Raw genomic sequence first — 18074 nt, forward strand, 5'->3', positions numbered from 1 at the left:
ATGATCTCGCAGAGGTTGCTGGGAAACGATCAACAGTGTCCTGCCATTAGGTTATGCTCCCTCAGTGAGGATGTCCTGAGTAGGATGTTGTGCTTTTATCTGGTGTCCCGTTGGCTGGGAGTGTTGTCACATTGGGCTTGGGTGGAGCTCAGTCTGAACTGGTTGTTTCTGGTTTATAGTAAAAATAAACACACATGTAGTACTTTCCTGAATCCACAGACAGCAAAGTGCTGTGCGGCAGTGGTCTGGCGTTGTTATCCCTTTGATACCGATGGGAGAAAACAAGGCAGAGACAGGTGGTGACTTGCCAGAGGCCATATAGTTAGTCAGTGGCACAGCCAGGAATAGAACTAACTCCCAGTCAAGTGCCCTGTCCACCAGACTATGCTGCCTGCCAGTTTAGGAAACTCTCGCTCAGTCTGGCTTGTCCAGATCAAACTTTGGGGTGTTCGAAATCCAGATGTGGATCCAGATCTGGTTCCAGAACATGGCCTGGTCCCTTTCTGTCCTTGCTTGCTTGGCCCTGCTAATTTAGTTGCATGGCTTGGAAATGTCACTACACTATAAATGATTTGTTGGAACGTGTGTCTAGGGGAACACATGCCGGTTACAAACCATAACCCAGTTTGTGCCCTCTTTGAGCTCTCCAAGTCCAGCGTATCTTGCAGCATGTGCGCTTCTTCCCAGGCTGCGAACTTCTTCACACGCCATTCGCCTGCTGTCACCCCCGGCCACTCTGCAACACCACGGGTTGGTGCCCCAGCGGGCAGCAGTGGTGCCCACTGAGTGAAGGCTGCTTGAACATCTCCGGTCCTTGCAGCTCTTATGCCTTTGAGAATGTGACTTCCAGCATCCTGCCCATCCAAAACCCCCCACGTTACAGCGGGACCCCGCCCTTCTACTCGCCAGTGGCTGACTTCCCCCTGCTACTCGCTCCCAGCAGCGCAAACAGGCATGTCCAGGTAAGTGTTCTCAGGACGTTATTCTGCTGCACCTTCTCTCTCCCACCTTGTACTGCCTGGTCATCTCCTGCTGTGTGTGTGTGTGTGTGTATGTGTGTGTGTGTGTGTGTGTAAATCCCCTTGTGACACCATTATGAGTCTTTGTGACAGCCAGGGCTTTGTGGTGATGTGTAATTTGGTCCACATCATCATGCTGAGATGCACCGTCATTCTGAGTCGACACCACATGGTGGCGTGAAGAGACAACGCTCACACTTGTGCGTTGCGATGCCTGAAATGAACTCTGGGACGGACCCAGGAAAATGAAGGAGTGTCCCAGGAATTTTGGGCAGCCCTGTGACTTTCCTTCATCCCCTTCCCCTGGTTTCTCCTTTCCTGCCCTCCCCTGATTCCTCCTTTCTTTGTGCTCTCTTCTCCACCGGTACTGCGTGGGGAGGCAGGATGTTTCATGGAGACTAGGCGCAGACGACAGACTGGGGTCTGGTTACAGCAGAGGCTGTGATTGCAATGGGAGACGACTCTTTCTATGTGTTTCAGGTTCTCCTGCCCAGAGAGGAGATCAGTGTGTATCCGGATGACATTATCGGAATGCAGCATAACGCAGAGGGGAGCTCCCTCCTCCGGTGCCTGCAGCAGTCCCATTCCCCCTGGCGGCAGAGCTACATCAGCCTCGTGAAGGCTGGCTGGTGGGAGGGAAGCGTCAGCAACTTTACCAACGCCACCTGGGTGGACCATGTCGTCTGTGACCTCCGAGTAACCTTTGTGGGCAAGCCCCGGAGCTTTGCTGCCATGCTGCCGCTGGCCAGGCGTTCAGAACGCGGGGCATACACCTACACGGCAACGGTGAGGAATGCGGTCAGTAGCAGGCAGATGAACTGCACGGTGGAGGTGCAGACCAAGGTTGGTGGGCTGCAGATTATCCACCCGACGCCGGTCAGCGGGAAGCTCAATGTGGCCACCCAGAGAGAGACTCTGATTGTCATCAAGATTGTCTCCGGCTGTAATGCCGTGGCTCACTGGATGGCACCCGTGGGTAAGCCTGGGGTGTCATTTGAGGCCACCTGCCCAGGCAGCATTGTAGCACATGTCCCCGCCTGCCACAGAGACAGTGCAGATACCTGGTTCTCCTCCGCCCTGCTTCGCATGGAGGAGCCGAGAATGGAGACGCTGAATGTGCTGGTGTCCAATGAGATCAGCACCCAGAAGCTGTCGGTGAAGATCCAGTCATATAATGCCATCGAGGGGCTCCGGGTGGTGCCGCCTGGCCCCCGCAGGATGCTAGTGGATGTGTCTCAGGTAGGTCATCTTGCTGCAGTTATCACGTCTGGGTTATCATCAAGGGCGTCCCTCCAACATCTCGGGCCCTCATGCCACTCCGTCACCCTATTGGATGCTGGCATATGGGCTGCCTGATGGTTTTACTATAACATCAAACCTGTGGTCACGCAGCTGCAAGATGAACGTGCCCTCATCCAGCAGAAACTTCCAAGGGTAGCCCCGGAGCCTATCCTACCCTCCCTCAGGATGCACTGGGGCCCCAAAAGCCAGGCTAGCATGGGGCATTGTGTCTCTCACCTTCCTGCACCACTGTCAGTGAGCCGGCTGTGTGGTGTTACATCCATTGCATGGGTGCTGGGGAGCAGGCGAATGCCGATGTTCCATGCGGGTGAAGTCTTCCATCTCTTTGCTTTAGGCCTATTGGAACTTTCCACCCCTTAGCCCTACTCAACACAACCGGGAGGAAGCAATCTGAGACCAGTCCATAGGTCTGCTGTAAACCACTGATTCTTTTGCTTGGCAGGTGTTCTCTGCAGAGCTCACCCAGGGCTCCTCTGTCTCCTACAGCTGGGTCATCGACAACATGGACATGTTCGCCTACAACGGACAGACCTACAGCGTCAAGTTCAAGAGGCCTGCCACATACCAGCTGAAGGTGAGCAAGCGTGAGAACCAACCATAGGTTCCTTCAGCTGTGGCACAGATCAGAAAGCAAGCGAAGAGTGTCTAGGAGTCAGAGTAAGGGACTGGGGAGTCAGGGCTCCGGGTGCCTTTTCTAGCTCTGCCACTGCTTCGCTGTGTGACCTTCAATAAGTCACCTACACTCTGTGCTTTAGGTTCTCCACCTGTAAAAGGGAGGTGGTAATCCATATCCACCTCACAGGCCGGTTTGGAAGGGGTTAAATATTTATAAAGTGCTTGGAGACCCTTCAGTCAGGAGCACCATATTACTCCCCATCCCCAGATGGGTACTTTTGGGAGGAATGACAGACAAATATGCAAATTATTATGATTATTTATTATTCAAATCAAAACATAAGGGTGTAGAAACCTGCCAATTCAGCCGAAGGCCTGGCAGGACTCCATACACATCAGGCAGAAGCACGGAACAGCCACCGTCAAATAGTAGCAGCTTGACTCAGGACTCTGTACTGTACCCAATTGCACCAGTTGCTTTTCCCCCATGGAGCCGTAACTCCTGATGGGAGTCGTTGTACGCTCCACTCTGCCGCAGCTGAGTTGCCAGAGGCTGCTGTCTGGGCAGTGATTAGCCCATTGGACATCTCCATGTGTTGCATTTTCCTGACTGTCAGGCCAACGTCTGTTCCTGGCTCCGGTCCCCACCCTCCCTGTGCTCCCAATGAGAACATCACCGTAGCGCTGCCATTCCCTGGACCTCTGTCCCCAACGTGGGTGGCAGGATGCACTGTGCTGGGAATCAGTGGAGCGTGTAACACGGGTGGAGCGAGTTGCATGGGAATGCGTTGCAGCCAGGGTCTGTGAGACAAACGAAGCGGGGAGGTGAATCAGTGGTCGTGGTACTGTGGGGTGAGGGTGGGCAACGACAGTCCTGGTGGAGTGGGCGGGGGGGCCAGAGGTCTGGAGTAGATGGGGAGTCAGAAGAAGGGAATGCCGCCTGTTCAAATTTCTCTGCGTGGTTGATGCCCTTCTGTTTCTTCTGCACAGCTGAGAGCTGAGAACCCTGTGAGTTCGGAGGTGGTGGAAGTGGCGCTGACAGCCGAGGCTATGAATCCACTAGCCAACCCCGAGATAGTGGGGCTCCCTGAGGTGGTGGAAGTTGACACCCTCCAGACTCTGGTGTTCAGGGTGGAAGTGGACACTGCCATGGAAGTCACTGTGAGGTGAGAGTCCCATGGAGTCCAAGGAGGGAGAATTCCTCCCACAGACTAATGAGGTCTATTTAATGTGGTCTGATCCCAGAGCGGATCACCAAGGAACTTCCTAGAGAGACCAGCCTTCATGGGCAGCACTCCTTGTATCATCTGGTGACATCCTGTACCAGTGCCTCTTTATGTGTGATCTCTGATGGGAGTCCTTTGAAATCCACCCCCAATGGGCTTAAGTTACCAGAGGCTCCGGTGAGAAATGTTTGCAAGTGATGTGGCGTTGGAGGGCCTTGGCCAGCTAGGTCAGTAAATGCCAAAATGTTGCCTAGAGAGTGCTCCACTTTCCGCAAAACCCACGCCACAACGAGGCAGAGACTGAGCTGGAAAAGATGCTCTGATAGTGGGACATAGGAATTGCCAAGTTGGATCAGATGCGAGGTCCGTCTCGCCCAGTCTTCAGAGAAAGGTGCAGAAAACCCAAACCCACTGTAGCAGCTGTGAGATAATCTGTTTCCTCCCCCAGTGTTGGATTTCTTTCTGATCCTTCATAGTTAGAGACTGGCTTTAGCCTCGAAACGTGAGCTTTAATGTCCCTTCCAAAATGTATATTTGCATTTGTTGTTCTAATGCTGGGTATTCATGATATTCACACAACTACCCAGTCTCTGAACCAGGCCCCTGTCTGTGAGGTGGAGCTGTTTCTCTTTGCAGGTGGGGCTTTGGGGATGGCAGCCCGGATGTGGAGAGCCTGCTGTCTCCCCCCTATGATTCTCAGCTGTCACGTCCAGATCCACAGGGAGAGAGGGTCCAGGTGCTGGCCAGAGTGACCCACACGTACACTCAACCAGGTAAGAAAGGGGCTGATGGTGAGGGATCACCTGAGCTCAGAAGGGCTCTTAGTCCATGTGTTGGAGAGGGAGAGAGAATGGGAGAGGAAGACAGAAGGACGATGGGAGAGAGACACTGTCACAATTATTGTTCAAATTTGTACAGAGGAACAGCCTGAGCACAATGGGAATGACACATTGTCTCTCTAGGTACAAGAGTCCTAGAAACCCCGGTTCCTTCCCACAATGCCTTTCTTCTCTGCTTCCACAGGTGACTACTCAGTGACCGCAGAGGCCGTCAACAAATACGATCGAGTGGAGCGGGTGGCCAAAGTCCGTGCGGTCTGCCCCATAGCTTCCGTGACCATTCTGGTGACTCCAGCCTCCCCGCTGGTGAACGAGGTGACCAAGTTCAAGGCATTACCCCGCCCTTCCCCCTACGGCGTTGTTTACTCCTGGAACTTCAGTGATGGCTCTCCCACGCAGGAGGGAGTGAATTCGCTGGTGCACCACTGCTTTGAGAAGAGCGGGGTTTACAACGTGATTCTGCGGGCCAACAACAGCCTCAGTGAGGTGCCGTCTGACATGGCTGTGATGGTCAGTGAAGGTGTCACGGGTCTCCGTGTGGTGGCCAGCGGACCTACTGAGCTGGGTTCAGCCACAGTTGTCAATGCCGTGTTGGCCTCTGGCACAGATGTCCTGTGGACTTTTAACATGGGGGACGGGTTCGTTTACAGCAACCTGAATCTAAGCTTCGTCTCTCACACCTTCGCCAAAGAAGGCAACTACACGGTGACGGTGATGGCTCACAATGCCGCCACCTCTGCCCGTGTCTCCACCATTGCAGAGGTTTACCGGCTTCAGATCACCAACATCCTAGCACCCATCTGTCTCTCCAGTGGGGAACAGACTCCCTTCCAAGCAGTGGTAACGGGGCCGAGCGAAGGAGTTCAGTTCTGCTGGGATTTCCAAGATGGCAACCCCCCTTCTGTTGGGGACGGGGACCCCACAGTCTTTCACAGCTACCCAGCGGCGGGGAGCTACAAGCTGAACCTGACTGTTCGTGGCACAGTAAGCACCACCTCTCGCCAACTGGCCATCTGCGTAGAGGATCGGATCCGCTCGGTTAAGCTGACGGCACCGACGCTGGTTTTAGCTTTAGGGGAACCCACGTGCTTCCAGGCTGAAGTGGTTCCAGTGCCAGACCCCCAACACCAATATCAGTACCACTGGGATTTTGGTGTTGGTGAGGACCCAGTGACCTCAGGGTCTCCAGAAATCACATTCACCTACCTGGAGGGAGGATCGTACCGGGTGACGGTCACTGTGTGGAACACGGTGAGCCGGCAAAATGCCTCAGCAGATATCCTGGCTCAGAGGGTGATTGGCACCATCTCCATTCTCCACAGCGGTGAAACAGAGAGCTTTCTGGCACTGGGCACCTCCTACCTCTTTACGGCTGAGGTCCCCTGGGACAGTGTGGCCACCTTCCTGTGGAACTTTGGAGACAATTCTCCCTCACAGGTAGGTCAGAGCGCCTCCCACACCTACCACACAGCTGGAGACATCACCGTCACCGTGACCGGAGAAAACCAGGTCAGCCGTAGAAACGCCTCGCTTGACATTACGGTCCTGGCCCCAGTGCGGCTGCTGGCTCTGAGCACTGAGAGGCCAGTCTGTGAAGTCAGGCAGGAGGTCACCTTCCACGCCTCTCTGGCGGCAGGAGACCAGGTGCGCTACCTTTGGGCTATTGGAGAGCCACGTGGCTTTCAGAAGGGGGCCACCACTTTCTCTCACGCCTTCCCTGCCGCCGGCGTCTTCGTGGTTTTTGTCGCAGCTGAGAATGCAGTGAGCACGGAGAAGGCGAACATCACTATTGAGGTCCAGGAGCGAGCCCAGGGAGTTCAGATCCACAGCGGGAACGTGGTGCAGGGCAGGTACCTGGCATCTGCCGAGCCCTTTATGCTGACCGCCGAAGTTACCCAGGGCTCCAACCTCACCTTCCACTGGGTGATTTCTCTAGGGCTGCGCCGAGTGTTCACCGCAACGGGACAGTCGCTCACGTACTGTTACAATGCTAGTGGGGAGCTGCTGGTGGAGGTGAGAGCTGGGAACATGCTGGGAGAGGCGTCCACTGGCCTTGCCCTGCAGGTGGTGGAGAGAGCCTGCGGTGTGAAGGTCCGGGCAGCCAGCGACAGTGTGGCTGTGGGAAAGCCAGTGAACCTGTCTGTCTCTGTGGCCTCTGGGACTGATTTGCTCTATTCCTGGCACACGGAGGAAAATGCCCAGCCCATGCTCACCAACTCCTCTTCTCTGTCCTATGCTTACTCCACCCTGGGCTCCAAGCTGGTGTTCGTCACCGTCTCCAACGTTCTCGGTTCTAGCAACGGCTCCACAGAGCTGAGAGTCCAGGAGCCCGTTTCCAGGGTGAGCTTCACGGTGGAAGGAAGCTCTCCCCCCTTCTTCTTGATGTCAGACACCTCTAGGCAGCTCTGGGGCTCGGTGGCTGCAGGCTCTGATGTCGCGTGGGAATGGCAGCTGCGGGGGAAGGAGAAGCAGCAGCTCTTCCGTGGACAGAACGTCTCCTGCGAATTCAGTGTGGCTGGAGTCTACCAGGTGGACCTCCGAGCCTGGAACGATGTCAGCGAGGACACAGTCCAGCATCCCGTGGCCGTCCAAGACCCCGTGGCTGGGCTGGCAGTGGAAGTGGACAGGCAGGACGTGTGCACCGACGACAGGGTAGTCTTCACGCTGCACACCCAGAGGGGCACGAATGTGAGCTTTGTTCTCACCGTCCCCTCTTTGGGGCTCAGCCTGGATGTCCGCGGAGGAACGCATCACTTCTCTTTCCCAGTGGCGGGTTCTCATCGGGTGCTGGCGTCGGCCTCCAACAATGTCAGTGTGCAGCTAGCCTCCGTTGTGGTGCAGGTGCTGGAGAAGGTTCGGGGGCTGCACATCCTCAATTGCTGCCCGGCTGTCGTGGAGTCCAACAAGGAGCTGGCGCTCACGGCCCAGGTGCGAGCCGGGGAGAATGTCACCTTCTTCTGGATCTTTCACCTTCCTGGGCACCCTGCCTATGAAGCAGCAGGCCAGCAGGTTGGGTACATGCCACCCGGAGCAGGTAACCTGACCATTCACGTAGAGGCCAGTAATCCGTTCTGTGCCGCGTCTCTGACGGTGACCGTGGCCCTGCAGGTGCCCATAGAGGCAGCCACCTTGTCCAGCAATGGGACTGGGGCTTTCCTCAATCAGACGGTGGCATTTGACGTGGCGGTCATGGGTGGCAGTGATCTCCGCTCCGAGTGGAAGTTCGGGGATTCAGAGGAGACGTTTGCCGGCGGCGGGGACGAGAGGATGTTTCACCGTTATGGCCGTGCTGGGGATTTCTTAGTGGAGGTGAAGATCTACAATGAGGTCAGCTTTGTTCTGGTGCAGATGACAGTCACCGTGCGGGAGCTGGGGTGTGACAGCCCCATGGTGAGGCTGGTGGAGCCGCCCTCCTCTGTCCCCAGATCCCTCACCAGCTACTTCGAGGCCAGCATAGACCTGAAGGGCTGCACGGCCTACAAGGCCCTGTATCTCTGGGAGGTGTTCAGCAGCGCCAGCTGTGAGCAGCTGGCTGAGACCGACCAGGTGCCCCTGCAGCACGCGGACCTGCTCACCCCGTCACTCACGCTCCCCAAGCTCTCACTGGACATCGGCACCCACTGCCTGCGCTTCACTGCCTCTCTCCAGCACACCCCTCTGGCCCGGACGCTTTCCCTGCTCATCACCATCATCCCCACCAAGTTGGTTCCTGTCATCCGAGGCGGGTCGTGGAGGAGCTGGTCTGCCCAACTGGACCTGGTTCTGGATGGCAGTGGGTCTTATGACCCCGACGTGGGGACGGACGCAGACCCCTCCCTGGAATATCACTGGGGCTGTGAGGTAACAAAGGGAACCCAGCAGGAGTGCCTGTCCACACTCACCCCGGCTCGCCTGTGGGAGGGGCTGGGGCTCTGAGTGCCCTGGGGCAGAGGGGGTTGGATCAGAGTCTAGGAGAGGGCAGGTGCCGTCTTTGGAGGATGCTGTATAATTCCAGACCCCCCACCTCAGTCCCATGCCTGCCCCCACTGATCACTCAATCTGCAGCCTGCTGTCCCGGGTCCGTCCTCCCGCTCAGGCGTGGGACAGGGACAGATAGCCAGTTAACCAGATCTCTCTGTGTCTCTCCTGCTCAGAATGTGTCCTCGCCCCGGTGTGCCCCACCTCTCCTGCAGGGCGGTGCCAGCATCACCGTTCCCCGCACTGCGCTCTGCAGAGGCACTGGCTATCGCTTCATTCTCACGGTGAAGAAGCTGGGGAAGGAACCAATCTCCGTGGCCCAGATGGTGAGCTTTGAGCGGGGTGGGGAGCCCCAGGAGAGGGGTCAGTCTGGGAAGGAGGCTGAGGGACCAGACCCTCAGTCTCACTGGGCACAGAGCCAGCCCAGACAAGGAGGCAGTTGCTGCCTTCTCAGCAGGAACGTGTGGGCCGTGACCCCTCGCTAAGCCTTGGGGCAGCACAAGGAATGGGGTTATAGCTTGGAAGTGCGTGGATTGGTCCATGTGCCTTCAGTGCCGGCCAGATACCAGCCAGGATCTGTGTGGTTATGCTGACGCCCTGACGCCTGGTGCCTGACCCCAGCCCCAGTGCGTGGGCCTTGTGTCTCCTTTGGGTGCCAGGCACCCTCACCTGTCGCCAAGGGCTCACCCCTGTGTGCCAGGGGCTTGTCCCCTCTATTGCATTGGGACTGCTCCATTTCCACAGGGGTGTACGTTAGGGGAGGGCTGTTTTCCTGTGTGGTTTGAATCTGATCCTGCCATCCGCCTGCAGGTTTGGATCGAGCCCGGCCAGATCCTGCCTGTGACCATCGAGTGCCGTTCTTGCAGTGCCCTGTCGAGTTATGAAATCAGCAGGAGCGTCCACGTCACTCTGGCCGGACAGTGCCAGAGCTGTGACAACAGGACCATGGTGAGACTTGCTTTGCTGGTGCATGAAAAGTCCAGTACGGAGCCACTTGTATTTTGCTCACACACCCAGCTCCTGCTGCTTGGGAGGAGGTTTGGTGGTTTGACTTTAACGCGCATCCCAGTGGAGAGATCCCCGCTCTCCAAACACTGCTTTCCTGCCATCCCCACTCATACCCACAGCCTCCCAGTGCTGCTTTGAGCTTACACTTACGAGTGACCCTGCACTGACCGGAATAGCCAGCTGGGATCCTGAGGGTGGGACCTCAGCTGATCTGTGGAGCTTGAGGGAACGTGGACTCTGATTTGCAGTATTCTATGGGCCCCGGCCCGTGAGGAAAGGGGGTGTTACTGGGGAAGAGGTGCCGGGAGATGACTCAGAGAGGGTAAATCTTACAGAAGAAGGAATGGGTTGAGTGACTAGAGCAGGAGACTGGAAAGCAGGACTGCTGGGTTCTAGTCCTGACTCTCTGGGTGACCTTGGTCAAGTCATTTAACCGCTCCGTGCCTCAGTTTCCCCATCTATAATTTTAGGGATGATGTTGCTTACCTGTGCCAGCGGGGTGCTGTGAGACTCCGAGCATTGGGATTTGTCAGCTCTGTGAAAGGCTCGGATGACGGGCACTACAGAAGGGCCAGCCTGATTCTCTAGGCACCCCTCTTGGGCTGCTCTCTCACCATGTCCCTCTCTTTGACCCTTGCAGTACAAGTGGACGGCTCAGAGTTCAGACGGACAAAATTTGACCCTGGACCATGTGACCACCTCTACCGGGGACTCGAACCGGGACCTGGTGATCAGACAAGGGGTCCTGCAGGACGGGGTGAATTACTCTTTCACGCTGTCAGCCTCCCAGCCTGGAGGGGAGCTTCAGGGGGGATCCAGCATCACTCTGACCCCCAACAACCCGCCCAGGGGAGGAGTCTGCACCCTGACACCTGAACACAACCTCTACCTCCTGGAGACCCTGGTCTCATACCAGTGCACAGGTAACTCTGCCAGGGCATCCTCTGGGCAGCTGTGCCCCACACACGCACAGGGCAGAAGTTGGTCATTTGGACACCAAAGAGTACACAGGGCCATCGAAAAGGGAGAAGCTCCCATCCCAGTGCAATGTACATGGGAGGGTGAGAGGGATATTCAATCCCCGTCCCCCCTCCCCGGTACAAAGCCCCCCGGGGTGGGAGTAAATGGACATGCTGACGATGCACTTGGCCTGGCTAACTATGTGATGATGGCAAGGTGTGGATCTGGGTTCGGTGCATACAATAATAGATGTCTGGTTTACAAGGGCAACGATAGACTCTCAGGACCTCGGGAGGTGACAGAGTCTCTGGGGCTGGCTGCCAGCCTTCTGCCCTCACCCATTTAAGCCAGGTGATTTTGATGTGCTCTCGGTGCTCCGTATTGCAACATATGTTAGCAATTGCTGCAGGGCCAGACGTGGCACTGGGAACACCAGGGATGCCTGAGGCTGAGAGTCCTGCCAAGAGAGGAGGGACGAATCAGTTGGGCTGTGGGCCGGGTGATTTGGCAAGTCACGCATGCAGCCATGGCCTGAAGGAGCCGAAGAGGCAGTGACTGGGTGGGTGCCCGTGTTCTGGACTCCCACCGAAGTCACACTCGCTCTCCCTCCGTCCATGTCTCCCTTCCCTGCTCTCTCAGGCTGGGTGGATGAAGACAGCAGCCCCGTGCAGCTGATTTACACCCTGATTGCTGAACGGTGTTCCCCCGGCGGCAGGCACTGCCAGCACTTCTGCCTCTACCGAGGGATCAAATCTTCCTTCAGTACCTTCCTCCCTGCGGCCACGGGCGGCAGCCGCACTGTCAATGTCCTGGTTGAGCTGGAGGACTCGCAGGGGGCGAAGACCCTGGCCCTGAATCGGTGAGCATGGGCAGATCCAGGATGGGCGTGCACGAGGAGATGAGCCTGGCCGGTGTTCGGCACACACGTGCGTCCTGGAAGCTGAAAGATCAGAGAGGCAACTAGTGGTGTCTTTGGACTATGCTTCGAATTCGAACATGGCTCCACTGACAGGTCCAAAGCTTCCACTGTCCCCGGCTGCTGGGAGGAATGAGGCCCTTAGAACTGTCTGGGATAACTTTATTTCCTTCCTTCCTTCCAGGACCCTGACTCTTGCCATGCCGGTGCTCCCGGCAGGCTTCCCGACTGTCACCAGCTGGCTGAAGAACAAGAGCCAATCAGAACTGTGGGGTGTGGTCCAGCAGGGCAACCCCCAGGAGGTGATCCCATACTCCCTGGCCCTGATCACGGTGCTGAATCAGGTAAAGGGTTCAGCTGCGGTAGCCCCTTCTTCCCTGACACGTGCGCACACACACCTATGCACTTGACCTTGGCACGTGCGTACAAACACACGGGCGTGAACGTGCATGCACATGCCCACCCCCTCTCCCAACAGAAATGTCTCTCTCACAAGCGCTCGTGTGTGTGTGTGTGCTCCAGAACTCGGGCAGCCAGGGCAATGAGGAGGAGCTGAGGGACCGGATCTCCATCCGCAGCAACGTCACCGCAGCCCTGGCCTCCCTCAATATCTCCAGTGTGAAGGAAGTTGCCCAGCTGAGCGCGGCGCTGCAGCAGTGTGTGGTAGGACCTGGCTCTTACCTCTTTTCCCCTGGCCTGTCACTCCCGTGGTGGCAGACAGGCTCCTTGCTTTGAAGAAAGCCCCATCTCATCAGCCGAAGGGCCCTCCCTTTCCTCGATGTCTTCCTCCGTTTTCCCATGCACCAGACTGAAAACCTGCCCCTTTGGGTGGGTGTGAATAGCCCCCTGGTCCTCCCATGCCCTGTGCTCGCAAAGCCTCCAGGCTATGGGACTCTGTTGTGGGGACGGGGCCTCCTCTGGGACAGTTGCCTAAAGAATGGGCCGAGAGGGAATCTGGGAGCCCCGTGCCCCCCAAATGCCTCCCACTGGGGTGAAAGAGCAGGGGGCAGGAGAAGAGGAACAAGAGAGTATACGGTGATGGCTTCTGCTGCCTGGGTCAGTGGAGAGGCGGAGAGAGGCCTGGGAGACAGAGAAGTGAGCACGTCCTGTGGGCGCCCTGGTGCAGGGAGGGCGGGCTGGGTAGGGTTATAGGGACAGGGAGGGGCACTCTCTCAATGCCTCCCCGGATTAGACGGAAGAAGGGAGGAGTGGAGTGGAGTGGGGAGGTTGGCAGGTCTCGGCTGGCTGTGGCAGTGACGGAGAATGGGAGTCAAGGGAGAGCAAAGTCTGCGGGATACGGCCGGGATGGGGGGAAGGCTGAGGCAGGTAGGACAGATCTGCTGGAGTGTGACCCGGGGCCCCCCCTTTCCCATCCTCAGGCGTTTCCAGGAGAGCTCAGCCTCGAGAGCCAGGCCAGGACCCTGGCAGCAGCCCAGAGAATGATCGAAGTCATCAGCTCGGAGACAGAGGAGGGTCACGAGACGCCCACCTCCGCCGGCAACAGCATCCTGGGGATTCTGGGTAAGCAACGAGCCACCCCAGTGTGATAGGGCGGGACTGGGGCATGGGAGGCAGCAGAGCCGTGTCTCTGGGAGCTGCAATCCATGACTCTGCCCTCTTGCCACCGACTCCCCCAGTGTCTTGGGCAGCTCTCTGACTCGGCAGCCAGTAGCAGTGCCACAGTCCGGCTCAGTGAGTTTGGTGCTGCAGAGAACACCGCAGCCTTCTGCTCCCCGGCCTGTTGTTCTCAGCAGCCTTGCCAGGCCTGAGGTGAAGTCTGACACTGAGGGGCTCTGTGCTTCTAGTGGGGCTGTTGCCCTAACGAAGGGAGATGTGAGGACAGGAACGGGGGAAGCAGCAGGACTCTAACCAAGGGGTGTGAAATCTTTCCCAGGGAGCACGTTATCAGCACTGGACACAGCCCCCCATCTGCCTCTGTCTGGGGCCCCTGGTCTCAGCACGGCCTTGACCGCCTTCAATCTCACCCGTGCCCTGATGAAGTCCCTGATGAGGTCCCGGGTCCTGAATGAGGAGACCTTGTTGCTGTCTGTCTCGGAGATCCACACGCAGGGCAAGAGGGCCAACTCCCCCAACCTGCTGTGCCTGGTGCCCTCTGAGCGGTGTCTCTTCTCCGTGCCCAGCACGGTGGCCAGGCAGCTGGCGGGGAGCCAGGAGGTGGTGCAGGTGCTCATGGACATCTCCGTCAACCCCTTCCCATTCAACTACTACGCCAACTCCTCCATCTCCACCCGCCTGGCGCTGCTGGAGTTCACCACTCCCAGAGGGGTGCCCATCCCAGTCTCCAACCTGTCCGAGGAGAGGGCTATCGGGCTGAGGCTGCCGACGGGGCAGCAGGAGCAGCAGAGCTCCCCTCCGACACTCATCCTCCTCCCTCCTGGGGAATCGGTCAACTTCACAGTGAGGGCCTTGGCGGGGAGCCGGGCCGAGGGGGTGCACATCCACATTGGCATCACCGTGCAGGAGGGTGAGTCGTTAGCAGGAGTCAGAGCTGCTCGTGGTTTGAGATGGGGGACAGTTCGACGCGGATTAGCACTGGGGTTCCCTCTGCCTCTTGTGTAGAGAGACCATGACCCTCAGCTACAGTTTGAGGGATAACAGGGATCCGAGGGATCGCCAGAGACTCACCACGAGCTGCCCTTTAGGACTCATATAGATCCCATTTGTAGGCCAGCCACTAGGGGGCGACGTAGCCACAAACCCTGGAACAAGCCTCCATCAGCAGAGGGCAGGGGTACACCTGTTCCTGTACGCGCACGCCCTCTGGTGCGTGCCGGACTGCAAATGGAGGCTACAAATGACTCCCAGTTAGCTCAGTTCGCTGCTTTCTCCGCATCACAAACCCAGGATTCTCATCCGGGTGAAGGAAGTGACCCTTCCAGATCAGATCCCCTTCCTTGCTGCTGCGCCCTTCCGAAGCACAGATTCCCCAGGCCCAGGTAAATAAGCGCCAGACCTGGCTGAATGTTGCAAACTGGGAGTGACTGTCCATCTCCTTACAGGTTTTGACCCTAGCCAGGAGAGAGAGCCCTCGATCCGTTTCTACGGGCACTACGCTCCGGTTCCCAATGAGTTCCACTACGCCTGGAAGGAAGAAATGCTCTTTGACAGCCGGCAAGGAGGCAGCAGCGGGGAGGTCACCATCTTGCTTTCATCTCCGTGAGTGTCCATTCACCCACTGTGCTGGGACTTCCTGCAGCATTGCTGCCTGGGGTTTGAGGGCTCCACCTGCCTTATGGGCGCGAGGGGGAATAATGGGTGTCAGTGAGAAACAGCTGACTCCTGCAGTGCCTCCCCACACAGCATCAGAGCCTGCCTTCTCAAGGGGATGAGCACAGGGGGTGCAGTGACCCAGTCCAGGGCAGCAAAGAAAATCCATTCCCTGTGCGAAAAGACACTGCTTCATTGGAGATCTTTCCTCTCCGGGAAGGATTAGCAGGGTATTTGGGAGCTAGGGGAGAGGGGAAGATCTGTAGTTCTTAATCACTACAGGGCAACGTCCTAAGTGCACACAGCTGTGATGTCGCATTGCTTGGGTTGCATGGTGCACCCCTTTTCACTGGTTTTGTGGAGCTTGAGGACAGGGTCCTGTGCAAAGTCAGGTGTGGGGTTGGGGGAAAGGCAGATGCCCACAGTGTGGTACATTTGGGGTGTGGTGGTGGCCAGTCAGGGTGCCTGGCATTGCTGCAGGGAGACATCAGCAGGGCTTGGAGGAGATGAGAGTGCTGCCGTTGGGCAGGGCTGGGGGAGCCTGGCAGCTGGATCTAGGGTGACCAGATGTCCCGATTTTATAGGGACAGTCCTGATTTTTGGGACTTTTTCTTATAAAGGCTCCTATTACCCCCCCGCCCCCACCCCCGTCCCGATTTTTCACATTTGCTGTCTGGTCACCCTAGCTGGATCAGGGGCTTTTCGCTTGGGGTTTGGAGGTGCAGGACGAGAGTCAGAAGGTTGGATCCCTGTGTTAACGTTTGCTAGCCAGGCCAGCAGGCTGGGGAGCTCACAGGCACAGCAGGCAGGGAAAGTGTGATCATAGCATGGGGTCGGTGTGGAACCCCATGCAGCCCCACACATGGAGTATGGCTGGGGCCAGCCCTGCTTGCGGGACTTGCCTGATCATAGCCCAGTGTCCTGGCCGAACCCGGCCCTGGAGATCTACGTTGTGCCACATTCCTCCTGTAGTTTGCTTTAGATACGCTGCCCTTCACTTCCTGTCCTAAACTGTGTATCTGTCATGCTAAACAGTGGCTGCATTCCACCCCAGCGGGGGCTGCACTTCAGTGGTGTGTGAAGTCTGTAAGAGGGGCGTTGGCATCCTTTGTGTTGAGTGGTGCTACGTAAGCTCACCCCATGCTGTCCCCTCTCCCGTCCAGTCACAGCTTCAACGGGACGCTCCGAGACTATCACGTCAACATCACCAACCGCTTCTCCCAGGCGCCCGTCAGCGCCGCGGTCACGGTCTTTGCCAGCCTCTGCCAGTACTTCCACTTCCCCAGCATGCAGTGGAGCACAGAGGGTCTGAGGCCGACGGCCGCCACCAGCCGGAAGGAGATTGTGTGCCTGACAGAACATCTCACCGTCTTCGGAGCCAGTCTCTTTGTGCCGCCTCACAGCATCCTCTTCCTGCCCCCGGTAAGCCGGGCCTGGCCGTCTGGGCATGCAAGGAGGCGATGGTTGGTTACTGTCCCTGTCAGTGTAATGGTGACAGCTGGCGTCTTGGCCAACACCGAGGGACCTCCAGAGCTAAAGCACTGAGCTGACGAGCCAGGCTGGGGCTGTCACAGCTCCTATGCTCTGTGGCTACAATGGGGCGCATGGAACACACACGGACCAGTGATTCCATTAGCAGCAGCCTGAGACCCGCTGCATGCAGAATGCCCTTCAAAGGCAAGGGGGGCTCCCAGTGCGAAGAGCCAGTGGCAGGAGTTGGGCTGATAGTCTGGTCTCCACACTGCACACTCGATGATCAATTGAGCCTTATTGAGCGTGCTATCCCATAACTGTCTGCTCGCTCCCAGCGCGGAAGGACCCGGCTCACCTGGGTCTAGAACTGGTGTGTGTAGGGGGGTGAAATTCTCCCCTGTGCAGAGGGGACTAGGCCAAGGGCTAGACAACACCTGAGCCCACGTATGCCCTGATTTGAAGGCTTCAGGCAGACTTAAATGGTGCATAACAGGTCTTAGGCTGTGACACCCACACACACCACCGGTGAATTTCCACACCAAAGACAGGGACAGGGGAGATGATGAAGGGAAAGCAAGACCCCTTTGCTCAATGATCAGCGGCTGGATCCTAGCTAAGTCTGCCATGTTCGCACCCCAGGATTTGAAGATAAAGACCGATTCTGTTGCCACCAGACTCAGGTTCAAAGTCAGTTTGGTCAGTTGGGGAATAACGAGTCTCCTATTTGACCACGTCACCTGCAGAGACGTGCATTAGCCCCGCCTGCTCTGGGGTCGTGTTGTTAGGGTTAGAGTTCCCCACTGCCCCATAGAATATCTAGGTTGGAAGGGACCTCAGGAGGTCATCTAGTCCAACCCCCTGCTCAAAGCAGGACCAATTCCCAGACAGATTTTTGCCCCAGACCCCTAAATGGCCCCCTCAAGGATTGAACTCACAACCCTGGGTTTAGCAGGCCAATGCTCAAACCACTGAGCTATCCTTCCCCCCAGGAGCTTCTGTTTCCAAGTGGTCAAAGGTAGGAACTTGGAGGAAATATTCCCTCCTGGTCCTTTGGGGTTGTTTTCCTTTTAGTGCTCCCAGCATACCAGATCTCCCTCTAACAGGGAGGGAGGATCCGCAGCTGCTCCATTCATTAATTAATCGGAAGGCATTCAGGTGCCCAGATGCCAGGGTGATGGCCACATTGGAATTGTTGTAATGACAATGAGGGGAGCACTGACGCTTCCTGCCTCTTGCGTCTCCACGGGTGGATGGGTGGGTAGCGGCCGATGGAGCCCCCCTCCGCTTGCTTCTACCCTCACCTGTGTTGGGGTTTCAGAGCAAGCGCGCCAGACAGGCTCCGCTGGTGGTGATTACCTGCTGCGTGCTCTTCGCCATCTACCTGGGGATGGTGCTGATCGCCCACAAGCTGGACGACATTGACATCACCCGGGTGGGCATCATTCCTCGCTGCGGCCAGCCCGGACGGTACAAGTACTGGGTAATGGTGAAGACTGGCTGGAAAAGAGGATCAGGTAGAGTGGCAGGCGAG

General features: G+C 57.2%; 1 protein-coding gene across 3 annotated transcripts in view; it reads left to right on the forward strand.

The window, feature by feature from the left end:
• Nucleotides 1-18074, forward strand: part of LOC128847694 (polycystin-1-like) — a 60913-nt gene that overhangs the window by 19512 nt on the left and 23327 nt on the right. For all 3 annotated transcript variants that reach the window (XM_054047308.1, XM_054047306.1, XM_054047307.1), the window contains 17 exons: nt 688-962; nt 1500-2258; nt 2764-2895; nt 3927-4102; nt 4799-4935; nt 5186-8841; nt 9135-9284; nt 9769-9906; nt 10607-10889; nt 11566-11785; nt 12027-12186; nt 12365-12505; nt 13222-13363; nt 13737-14327; nt 14863-15019; nt 16234-16492; nt 17862-18057. In XM_054047308.1, coding sequence (XP_053903283.1) covers nt 688-962; nt 1500-2258; nt 2764-2895; nt 3927-4102; nt 4799-4935; nt 5186-8841; nt 9135-9284; nt 9769-9906; nt 10607-10889; nt 11566-11785; nt 12027-12186; nt 12365-12505; nt 13222-13363; nt 13737-14327; nt 14863-15019; nt 16234-16492; nt 17862-18057 — 7572 coding nt within the window. The remainder of the gene's footprint in view (nt 1-687; nt 963-1499; nt 2259-2763; nt 2896-3926; nt 4103-4798; nt 4936-5185; nt 8842-9134; nt 9285-9768; nt 9907-10606; nt 10890-11565; nt 11786-12026; nt 12187-12364; nt 12506-13221; nt 13364-13736; nt 14328-14862; nt 15020-16233; nt 16493-17861; nt 18058-18074) is intronic.

Source organism: Malaclemys terrapin, chromosome 13 (genome assembly GCF_027887155.1).
Source record: "Malaclemys terrapin pileata isolate rMalTer1 chromosome 13, rMalTer1.hap1, whole genome shotgun sequence".
NCBI classification, from domain to species: domain Eukaryota; kingdom Metazoa; phylum Chordata; order Testudines; family Emydidae; genus Malaclemys; species Malaclemys terrapin.